Source organism: Chelon labrosus (genome assembly GCF_963514085.1).
Source record: "Chelon labrosus genome assembly, chromosome: 7".
NCBI classification, from domain to species: domain Eukaryota; kingdom Metazoa; phylum Chordata; class Actinopteri; order Mugiliformes; family Mugilidae; genus Chelon; species Chelon labrosus.
Window position 1 is genome coordinate 6,156,991 of NC_140343.1, and position 12,261 is coordinate 6,169,251.

Sequence of the window (12,261 nt, forward strand, 5' to 3'; positions counted from 1 at the left end):
GAACACTTTCTTACCATTTTTAAACTGTACTCTGCTGCAAAAATGTGACTTTTCGCCCATTTCATTTTAAAATATTAGCTTGTCCCTTGTAAAGTGGAGTCTCTGATTATCTGCGTCTGTGTGCTTGCTTTTACTTTGCAGCACTTTAAGAAGCAGAGGAGGCTAATCCCAGAGAGGACGGTGTGGAAATACTTTGTCCAGCTCTGCAGCGCGCTTGAACATATGCACTCCCGGAGAGTCATGCACAGAGGTAGCGTCGATGCACACACACGTACACCCACACATGTACTAATACGAAGTACTAAAAATAAAAGTCTGCGAAGTCTCCTGATCACAGCTAGTGTTTATAAATTGTTTCACCCTTAATGTTTTAGGGTACTAATAGAACGAGGTGTGCTAATATTCTGAGATGTGAAAGGGGGTATTTAATCGTAGCTGCAAACTGTTAACCAAAAAATTAGAAGAACTAAACTGAACCGATGTTTGGAAGGTTGTAAATTTACCTCGAGTTGCCGAGTTGCCTTTCTCCTTGATTTAGAGTAAGTCCCCTCACTCGGTCGAGTCTGTAAAATAACATAAAATAGCGCGAGTGAATTTTCTTTGGTGTGAATGCCCTTGTTTCATATGACAGGAGGCTTAAGTGTAGGTGTCACGCAATACATAGACCAGAGAACGCAGTGTTTATGGGCGCACATGCTTTCAATAGGCCCCAGTCAAACCCAAGCCCTGGATTCATGTACGTGGGTTGCTGCTGCTGCTGCTGCTGCTTCTGCACACATGAAGACACACTCTCAGCTACAGGTGATGCACTTCCGTTTGGACTGACTTTGATTAGGGCTCGGGGACACTAATGAACCTTGAGCTCTGAGCTTTAACGACCACTTAGCAGAGACCTCCTATTCAAAAGCCACTCACGATTATACGGGAGCAGTAAATTTCAAAGGCTGTTGCGGGTCACATTAGCATTACTAGAGAAAACGGCTCGCTAACGCCCACGTCAATGGAAATTATTTTTAATTTTATGCCTGTAATCCAGGTGTGTTTATGAGTGTACGTTAAAAAGCAAAACTTTAGGAAATTCTAACTTAGATGTTTGTGTGCACCCTCTTTTCTTTTCAGATATCAAACCAGCCAATGTATTCATCACAGCGACTGGAGTAGTCAAACTAGGAGACTTAGGGCTGGGACGGTTCTTCAGCTCCAAAACAACTGCTGCTCACTCACTAGGTAACTTACCACAGTCGACATGTCTACACACACACACACACACACACACACACACACACACACACACACACACACACACACACACACACACACACACACACACACACACACACCCCTTCCTCCAGTAATCTCTGTGTTGGATGTGTTTCATTAGGCATGGTGAGCCCAGAGCCATGTGTCACATAGTCATTCTGCCCAGCTAGTGCTTTGCCCAGCCCCTTCACAGGCCACTTAGCCGCTTCCTGTTGCCTCGACCTTTAACCCCGGCGCAGATGAAGACCGAGACTCGCGATACACGGCTCCGAGTGTGACCGCGTGCTGTAAAACCGGCCCGGGCCAGCTTCACAATCGCCGTTATTGTTCGTGTTGACGGGTGTGTTTGTCGCTCGCGGGGAGAAAAATTCATATAACACAGGATTATTGTTCAAAGTGAGAGATGTTGCTCAAAACCTGCCCATGTGGCTCCGTTTAAGACCTAAAAGCATGAAATGAAACAAAATGATACCACATGTTTAATGGCTTTATCTTTAACGCACGTGAATTTTAATTGTTCATTTTTGGGACATTTCAGTAGATGCTCATTTTGAGACGTGTATATGTAGACAGGTGTACCAATTAAATCCTGTAGCTTACCTGGCTTTACAGGATGCATGCGGTTTAATGCAAATATACACACTCATATAATATTGCACTTCAAGTAAGTGTGCCCTAGTCTTTTAAACACAAACCTACGTCCTAACGATTTGTCACCAGCCTCTTCCCACAAACCCTCATCGCACTTCCTCACTGCTGCAGTTTCGTGTACGTTGTTAAGTCAAGAAACCATCAGTTCGTGATAACTGAAAGTTAGACAGTGGTTACGGCCTAAACCACACAGACTAAGCTGCCCTTAACAGCCGAGTCCCTGGTTTAACTTTCAGCCTGACAGACTTTTGCTGCTTTTAGCTGTACTTCTTTCATTCGTAAAAGGAACTGAAGTTTAGATATTAATCACACACACAAAAAAAGAAATAATGAGATATGACAATAAGTTACTGGTCAGGTTAATTCTAATGTTCTCTAATCACTGACTACTTTTTAATGCAGTAAAAAAAACATATTTGACTGCCTGAGGTTAAAACAAAACTATGCAAATCATCAATGGTGATAATCACTGTATGAAAAGGAGATAAATTATCTGATATCTAATGTATTTATTCCAACAGTGCACACAAAGAAGCAAACAGTAGCTGCTCAGTGCATGATAAAAAATTAATCATTAATCTTGATCTGGTGTTTTTTTTATAGCGCTGCACACAGAACTGCACACATTATATTTACTTTCTATTTTGTGCAGATTCTGATCATTTAAAACTTTCCCTTTACAGGACTTTAGTGTCTGGATTATTAAAGCATTGTCCAGTGTCTAATATATAACAATATAGTGCAGATGTATGAAGGCGCTATCCAACGTGCCCCTGGAACTTTCTGATGCTCCACAGATTGGGAAAACGCCGCAAAAAAACCCCGAACTCCATGGACAAATATAAGCACCGCCATTCACACTGTCTCACTTCCCTATGTCAAACTGTTATTACCACAAACAGTGTGCTATTCTCAGCCCCCGTGCAGCAGCAGCCCAGCCTTTGAGAAAGTGTGAATCACATGATCAACTCAACAGAAGCCCCATCAGCTAAGCATCCTGCGGTGCCAGCAGAGCCGGGCGGGAGCGTCTGTGATTGCTCATTAAACGCTGAGTCCACAGCACCCTCTTTAGGCTGGAAGAGGACAGGCAGCCCCACGTACATAGGGGTCATCCTGAATACTCTCATCGTTAATCTGAATCAGATGAGATAGTGCCTCAGTATATTTATACAAATAACTAATATTTCTTCTAATGCACAGTTATTACGATCATTTACACGACTGAACAGAAGTTAAAACATTCAAGATAACACCCTGAGCAGTTTTATTTATCACTTAACACCATACTAAAGGCAGTCTAAAACATTTTCCTCCTTATTTAAATAATCCGTGGATGATCTTGTACTGTAGAAGAATATGAAGTCTGTAGGTCACCACGACCCGTCCACACGAGGGACTAAGAGTGCGTCATGCTTTCCCTCCTCTCTCCCCGGCTTTCTCCTTGACATTTCTTGCTGTCTGTTTCACACAGCAAATCTCGCCGGTCTTTCTTTGTCACCTCTCCTTCTCTCCCGCTGCCGTTTCTGTACCTCTCGCTTGTCCTCGCCTCCCCCTCCCCTTTGTCCCTCCCTACGGTGCTTTGACTTTTAGTCGGCGGACGACGGAGGGAGAAGGCGCGAGAAATACTGGAACCGATGACAGCGAATAGTGAGCGAGGGAAGTGAGGACGAGAGGAGAAAGCAATATGTCAGGAAAAAGGAAAGGAGAAGCGGAAGAACGGGTGACAAAGAAAGACAAAAAGAAAGGTAGAATGTCTCAGGTGTGAGAGAAGAGTGTGACAGGAGAAAAAAGAGAAAGAAAAAAGTTAGAATGAGAGGATTAAGAGGAAATAATATAAAGATGTGATAAAAAAGGAGGAGAAAAAGGAAAGTAAGAGTGAGAGAGAGGGATAGAAAGAAGAGCTGTGAGGAATAGCTGTGTGTGTGTGTGTGTGTTGCTGTGTGTGTGCGCATGTGTGCATGCAATCGCGTGGGTATGTAATGAGCCCAGCCACCCAGCTGAACAGTAGAGCAGGGTGGTGGAGCTGAGATGGAGGTCCAGGCATACAGCCTGTCAGCTCCCAGGCTTTCAACTCAGCGGCTCAGCAGTCTGCAGACCCCCCCAACCCCACCCCACCCCACCCCACCCCACCCCCCATCCCCTATACACACACACACACACACACACAGAGAAGAATGCACACACTTTTTCTCTCTAACACACTTTTGTGCGCACATAGTCTTTTTGTCTCACATACAGATGTATCTGTGCACAGAGATGCACATTCACATAAATTTGCAGCGTACATGCACACACACACACACACACACACACACACACACACCCACACATACACACTGTGTGACACATATACATCTACAGTGCCAGACATGAGATTGACAAAAAATAAAAAAAAAGACACCCACGTCACAATTTGAGCATTTCAGTGCTGAGGATGGGTGTGCAGGTTTAAGGCGAGAGAAGAAGAAGAAAAAAATGGTAGTAACAGGGAAGCTGATGCAACCATTAGAGACATGAATGATTTACTACTTATTACTGCCAATTGGCGACAATATGTAAAATAATATACCTGCAATTAACACCTGTAATGAGAGCGGTGTTAACGATGAGTACTGAGGGAAAAGGAAAATAGAGGAGGAGGGTATGGAATTAGAAAGACTTCGGATTGGCTGGCTGTAATTTAAACATTTATATGAAGACTTGGTTGTCTTATGAAGGCAAGCAAAGCACATCATGAACAGAGAGGTAGGCAGAGAGACGGATCAAAGGTGACGGGCTCAGTAGAACATATAGATAAAAAGAAAAACATAATAGGAACGTCTCATGACTTCATGTTCTATCCGGCCTTTTGCTGCTGCCTGGAGCTGCACGTTTAAAACTTGTTAAAACAGGCTGGAGAAGAGGTTTCCAGACTCCTGCTCCGGGTCTGAATGAGCTCTTCAGTCATAGCCTCTGAGACTTCAGCAGAATCTCGCTTGCTGTTCGAAATGCAGACATGTAAAACTGCTAATAGAGCGCAGATTAGAGAGGGCTTACACCATTAATGGAAACTCCCTCTGAAATATTTAGTATTTAAATGGTCCCGTAAAAGCTTTAGGTTTTTAAGAGTTGCTGCGCCTGTGCCATCGAGTCAATAAATGTATTTAAAAACCACACAAGTTCTGGGTTCGTTTTATGGTACATTCAGCGGGGATTAAGAAGTGGTGGCTTCTTTATAGTCGATGGCATCTCACCTCCTATGCAACAACGCTTATCCTGTTATGCCGAGAATACAGTGTTGTCATTGCTATTCACAATAATGGAAATCAATCCCAACATGACTTTCAATTTATTTGCATGAATAAGTAATGTGCCCTTAATTCAGCATGCTGAAGGAGCCTGAGCCCGGCGCTGCTGCTGCTGCTGCTGCCTCTTTTTCTTTTCTTTTTTTTTTATGCAACTATTAGCATAAGAGAGGCTGATTCTTTTTAATCAACTAATAATGAATGTTAGGGGAGCCTGTTCAGACCGCACCACGAGACCTCACAGCTCACACATAAACCACAATACCAACCTGATGACCAATTAAAACAGCAATCCCCAGTTCCCCGTTTGTTCTTCCACTTGCGCTCTCTTGCTCCGTCTCTTGCCTGCGCAGATGCCGATTATTTTCGGAATGACAGGTAACACTTCATTATTCAAAATCGCACATTTAAGATAAAAGCATGTTTTCTCAACCCAATTAGATCAGCACCAAAATTAAAAGTGCTAGCTTTCATTTCGGTTTCCGTAGACTTCAAATGTAATGGCCCCCTCCCCCCCATCCTGTAATAATTTTATTAATTGCAATTACGTTAGTTGCTTTTCTTCAGACCTGTTAATGTGCAGAATAGCTCTGGAGGGTTTGTGTGTATGTGTGTGCACATGTGAGTCGTTTCTTTCCGTTTTTGTGCAGCCTGACTTTTCTCCTGAGTTCTTTCCACTTGAGAGCTGTTCCCCCAGCCCGCTGCAGTTGTTTGTGCTTATAGTAAACTACCAGTTACTGTCTATAAAAACTCTTCCCCCTAGCTCTATCTACCAATTCCCCAATGCACATTTTTTTTTATATATGCTAGAGGGCAAGAGTGTTGGGTTTGGAATTTCTTTTAGATCATTGAATTTACATTTATTCACATGGCAGGTCGCTTTTGTCCAAAGTAACATACAAATAAGGTAAAAAACATGTTTTTAAACTGAATTTATTTCCAGTCTCACAAGTACACATTTAACTAATTATACCACAAAATAATATTTAAAAAATGTGCACACCATCAACACCAGATGAAGGAGGCGAAGTGAGCAATGGCATGTCTGACTGGGCTTAAAACCTGGGAACTCTGGCTTAGAGGGAACAGCATTTAAACTGCGTAGATGATTCTATTAATAATCAGTATTGAACCTTAGAAGGACGCAAGACGATGCTGATCATTTAGAGATTCCCATCACATTTGCTCAAGCTGTTGTACAACAAGTACAGTCGCAGAGCTTCTCAGCACACATTAGAGCGCCGTTGAAATTTCCATCCTGTAACCATATGTGAATAATGGAAAACCTCTGCTGGATGTGCTTGATAGACTTTTACATGGGAAATCACAATAAACAGAAAGCAGATGAGAAAAAAAAAGAAAAAGCAGTCAGTCAAACTGGGCTAAGAAAACAGCAAATTTCCAAAGCTTCCTGCGGTGTGTTGTGGATATGATGTCGAGCTGTTGTTCCTCTTTACATCCAGTTGGGCGATGGTCTGATTTTCTGGAGCTCTGCCATTCGCCGTGGCAGTTTGGGATTCTTGAGTTTCAAAAACCAGAACCAGAAACGGGGCAGCTTTTGAGGCTCCACCGCTGCTCCCTGGGCGTATTGTCCGACTACTGTTTCAGATCATTACTGAGCCCCAGTAATCAAAACTGATTTATGTATATTTTCTGTGAGCGGGTATGAGTGTTCTGTAAGTACAGTATTCATGCAACTTTATTGTGCAACTGCATGCACAGTCTGGTTGTGTATGACGACATATAACCTTAATAAATTTCATCTTATAGCTTCTTAAAGCTTATTTAGAATAAACAGAGGTAGTGTGTATTAAAGTCGATGCTTTTATGGCGCTCCTGCAGATATGTGACAAATATTCCAACCTCTCGTTGTGTCACAGATTTGAATCTACACCTCCATTGTTCACCTGTAGTGCATTAGTTGTGTCAGTTATTTGGAATTTTGGAGAAGCGTGGGTTTGCAATGCAAAAAATAAATAAATATATTAACCTTCATTCTGCCTTTGTCCTGTTTTCCTTTCCTACCTCTTTCTCTTTCTGTCCATTTCTCATCCTCCCCCTCCTCTCCCACTCCCACTCCCCTCCCCTCCGTTCCCTCCCCTCTGCGTTCCAGTGGGTACTCCTTACTACATGTCACCGGAGAGGATACATGAAAACGGCTACAACTTCAAATCTGACATCTGGTCGCTAGGATGCCTGCTGTACGAGGTAAACTATGGGAATATGTGCACACACTGTCACCTCGCAGTCGAAAGCAGGAGTGACATGAGAACACATCGGCTCAGACACACATATAAACAAACAAACCATTCTCAATCCGGCATATAAAGAGTACTGCAAAGTATATATACAAATACATTTAGGACCCCTACTTTTCCATATGGTTATACTATATTTACATTCAGGAAAAAAAACACATTATGGTAATAAATATCTCTGCATTGCTTGCTCTTCCCTTCCCTTCCCTGTGGCCTTGTCTGAGCCGAGGTCTTTAAGACTCTTTGAGTTAAACTTCTTTAGCCTGGGAACCTGCTAAACATTGAAGAGCTGGCGAGTGAAAGGACCTGACATGGCCATGTGCTTTAGATAAGTCTGCCCAGTGACACTGACTAGTTTGATTAGTCTGGAGCAAAACACCACAGGGCTCTGCTGCAGACCACACTGAGTGGAGACAAGCCGGGGAGGAGCAAACACAGCAGAGGCAACAAAGAGGGAAGAGTGAGGAAGAGCAGAAGCATGATGGACGTGGATGACAGCAGTCAGTCCGACGTTGCACCTTGACAACTTTCACGTGCACCGAATGCACACAAACAGGCACAGATTTCTGAAACTTACTGTTGGCTAAAGGAAACACCCACATTTTCCTTCCTGGGTCTCTGCAAACTCCCCAGAGTTGCTGATCATTTGGGCTGCGTTTCAACGCACCAGTGACTACACCTTCTCTGCAGCGCCTCAGGCATAGAGGTGGAGAACGCGCAAGGAAGAAGTTGGCGCTCAGCTTGCAGGTCATGGTTGCTCAGAGACCGCAGTCCTTCATGCTAATTAATTCCCCCACAGTGCACTGCGGCAGTGAGTGGCTGTGGTTGGCTGAAAGCAGAGGGTGCTGTAGGTCACATTCAGTTTTATTTATTTATTTTTTATACTTTTTATATGCGTGCATGTGCGTCGACATGGAAGATGTTACTTCTGCTGTTAATAAAACACAGATTGGTGGCGTACATTAGTCTTGACATAGTTTCCGCAAGTATCATGATTATCATAATTAAAGCAACCCTGAATAGTTTTGTTGAATTAAGGCCATTCAGTGTAGTTAATTTAGTTGCAATGAAATTGGTTTTGCTTTCACTGAATCTGGTTTAATCTTAAGTTTATGGCCTGACATGTGGACGCAATTTCTTCAATAGGATTTGTTTGATCGTAGTTGAAGATTGTTTTCGCCCAACGACACAAAAGTTAATAATTAACAGTTAATAACACTTGATCATTTAAATTTTACATCGTCACTTTTATGTCAACTTTTGTTGCCCCATCCAAACCCTTGCATGCTTGTTGAGTTATGTTTTTCTGATGAATTTAAAGGTGGTGTTGCTTTCGCTGAATCTGTTTTAAGACGTTGTAGCTAATAGCCTGACATGTGGACGCCACTGAAGATTGTCTTCATCGTAACTTCACTCTTTAAGGCTCATTTAAAGTACAAAGACACCGTAACCTATGTACTTGGCCAACACCGGTGCGAATCATTTATACTTAAAACACCACCCAAACACTAGTCGGTGCTGTGTCTTTATTATTCTGTCTCTTTATATATAAAAAAAAAGGTCCCTAATGAAAAAGTCTTTTTGCGGGATTGAAATAAATATTAGTATGTGTAGTATAGTAGAGTATTTTCTACCACAGAAATTGTCATGACACTTTCGGGTCTTAAATTATATTTGTTGTGGTCGCATTAAATTTGACTATTAAAATGGTGCAAGAGCCCTGACTGAAGACGAGTCATACAAACGTTTGTATCTCCGAACATCCTGAGTTGACCTTTCTGCGATGTGTTCCATTTTTACTGATCCAAAACAGTCAATTCAAAAATTGCGGAGATTGAGAAGCGGTTGGAAATAGTAAAGCGGAAACGCGCTACTACCAAGCGGACCAATCACAGCTCTTGCGGTCTACGTCGCCAGGGCACGTAGTTGCATTTCTGGGGAGGTGCACGTCAGGCTACAGTGCCAGGGTCAGCATAGGGCTGTCGTCGTAGCTATGCTGTCAAATTGACGCAGAAGCCTTTAAACGCCTATTACTCTGTTCATTCTGAAATTCCACAGAATTCAGAATGAACTTGAGCACTGACTTTTTTGTTTCTTTAGCCTGATTGAAACTTAAGCAAACTACTTGTTTGCTTGCAGAAATACCATTTGCATGGGGCAGGATGAATTTAATCATTCTACCAAGAAAGAAACAATTGGGCATTTTGTTCCGATTGGGTTATTATTCTACAGTTTCAGTCAAGGCCAAATGTTCCTTTAATATAGGAGATGTGGATGGATGTCACACCCTGGACTGCTGAAGAAGTAAGATGGAGATAAGACAGAAGTAGAAGCAAGGAAAGAGCAAGAGAGCACAAGAGAAGGAAGAAAAAAATAAATGAGATTTATTGCTCCCTGAGGAGGTCAGATGGCGAGGAATAAACACGCAGGGTGAAAAAGTTTAGGATGCATATAGGAACAAAATATGAAGCTGGAGAAGAGCATGGGCATAGGCTGCATAAGTCATAAGAGAGACTGTGAAGAAGCAGGAGATAGAAGGCTAGAGAGAGTCGGAGCAGAGGGGAAGAAGTGGACGGGGAAAATAACAAATAGTAAGAACAGGGTTATGGATTGCTGGAGTGAAGAGAGAGATAGGTGGTGTTCATTCAGAGAGAAAACTGCTATGTACAAGAGCAGAGACAGAACTCCAGCCATCAGGTCAAGGTGAGCCATGCAAGGAGCCTGTGGAGATAAAGATTTTACAACCTTATTGTTACCAGAGCAGCGCTCACCACGCCATGCATATTCTCTTTGAAGAGCAGCCTCTGCTTCCACTGTTCTTGGTAAGAGGGCTCCACAGTGCATTCAGTGTCAGGAAACTTGCCTCTTTCTCTCCAAAACTCTCTCCACCATTCCTCTTTGCTCTGTTCTCCTGCCTTCTGCTATGTTCCCCTCCGTATGCCTTCCTTTTCCTCACTTAACCTTCAGGCATAAGGAATTCACACAGAAATCCGCGCCTGATCCCTTTGGTATTCATTGATTTCACTCTGAACATACAGTGGGCTGAGGATCGTGCTGTTTTTTTTTTCTTTTGTGTGTGTGCGTGTGTGTGCGCACGTCCACGAATGTGTGGGTTTGTATCCCAGGGAGTTTGGTTCCTTATGTGTGAAACGACTCCATTTGAGAGAGCCTGCATTTTTCATTCTCGTGCCCGGGGGTTGAGAGCGGGTCCGAAGGGTATGTCCGTCAATACCTGGTCATTGTATCTGCGTCCATCTTCATCTCCCATTCTGTTTGATCCCTTTCTCCCCTTGTCTAACCTCATTACATCACATGACCCTGCCCTGTGCCCTTCACACAAACCTCTTTACGCCGGTAAACAATGATGCTTGCCCGCGTTGTCTCCCAGCGTGACCGGAAGGAAAGGAAAGGAAGAGGTTTGGTCGCATGCTAGTCGAGGAGAATGCAAGTCCGCTTGTAGTCAAAAACCACCTCGTGCTTGTATTAATAATTCCTGTAAAGATTTTACACATTTTACACACTCGCTGTAGGTCTCCCCGTCGTACTGTACAGCCGTGTTGCGGTTACCTTGTTTGATATAGAGGTCGGAGGAGGAGGAGGAGGAGGAGAATCTCTTGAAACGCTTTGCTGGAATGTGCCTCCTTCCTGTATGGAGCTCAGCCATCCATACCGCTGACTGCGCCCGTGTCTCATGCCTCCCGCCTCATTCCACGCCCTCCCCTCTTGTTTTGCAGTTGGTTTTATGAGGCCCCAAAATGCTGGGTTCTCAGCAGCTGGTGTTTGCATGTGATGAGCTGCCCCTGTGGCTAGCTCTCTGTATGCTATTGAGTGTGAGGCTCTTTGCAAACAAAAACTGGGTATCCTTCAACTTTCTTTTCATACTGTGTTTGTATTTTTAATGCATTAACATCCACTTTCCTCATAGCACTGTCAGTATCTTGCTGTGCCGAGTCCAACGAGCTACTTAACCCATCTGTGTACTGTAGTTCAGGCTTTTCCACCTCTGTATACACGTATTGATCCCCAATCCTACTTACGCTTGCTCTCCGTCTGTCCCACAGAAACATTTCTAACCATAATCTTGTTGGAGTTGATCTAAGATATTCTTCAAAAGTTTAGTTTAACATTGGATAAGAGGCTGAAGACCATTAACTTATTTCCCTGTTAAACATTAAGCTAATAACACACCATGAGACAAACAAAATTTTTTTCTTCACTGTACATTTGGACAGAGCCAGACTGATGTCTCTCCCCCCTTTTCCCCGTCTTTCCGTCTCTCAACAAGAAAGCGAAGACGTGCACATCCAAGAAATGTCTTAACTCATACTTTAAAATTCATAATTCAAACACCAACGCTCAGTTTAGCCGCGGTGAGACTGGGACACGAGAACTCACTCTTAATCAGTGTTCTTCAAAAGTTCAGCCCACTGGAACAATCTGCCGCTTTCAACTCAGCCCATTCATTCAGATTTTTTTTTTTCCCTTCCCTCTGCTTTCATCCGTCCTTCCTCCCTTTTTAGCATGTTGAAGTAGAGTAGTGATGACTCCACTGGGTGTAGGTTTATGTCTAATGACTGTCCCTGCATTGTGACTTATTGCCTTGATTAATATATCATCATAAAGCTGCTTGAAGGGGCCAAGGAGCACATAAAAAAGTCATGCTTCTCCTCAGTAGTTAGTGTTGAGATGGGAAAAGGGAAAGAAAGAAAGAAAGAAAGAAAGAGACAGAAAAACATGCACTAAACACATACTATATTCCTGCATCCGTGTTTTAACCTTTAAGTGGTTATTTTGATGGGATATTTGCT

General features: G+C 43.0%; 1 protein-coding gene across 5 annotated transcripts in view; it reads left to right on the forward strand.

Annotated features, from left to right (window-relative positions):
- The window catches only part of nek7 (NIMA-related kinase 7), a 90,419-nt gene that overhangs the window by 35,939 nt on the left and 42,219 nt on the right, over positions 1-12,261 (forward strand). For all 5 annotated transcript variants that reach the window (XM_084548484.1, XM_084548483.1, XM_084548485.1 and 2 more), the window contains exons 6-8: positions 142-250; positions 1,120-1,227; positions 7,309-7,403. In XM_084548484.1, coding sequence (XP_084404610.1) covers positions 142-250; positions 1,120-1,227; positions 7,309-7,403 — 312 coding nt within the window. The remainder of the gene's footprint in view (positions 1-141; positions 251-1,119; positions 1,228-7,308; positions 7,404-12,261) is intronic.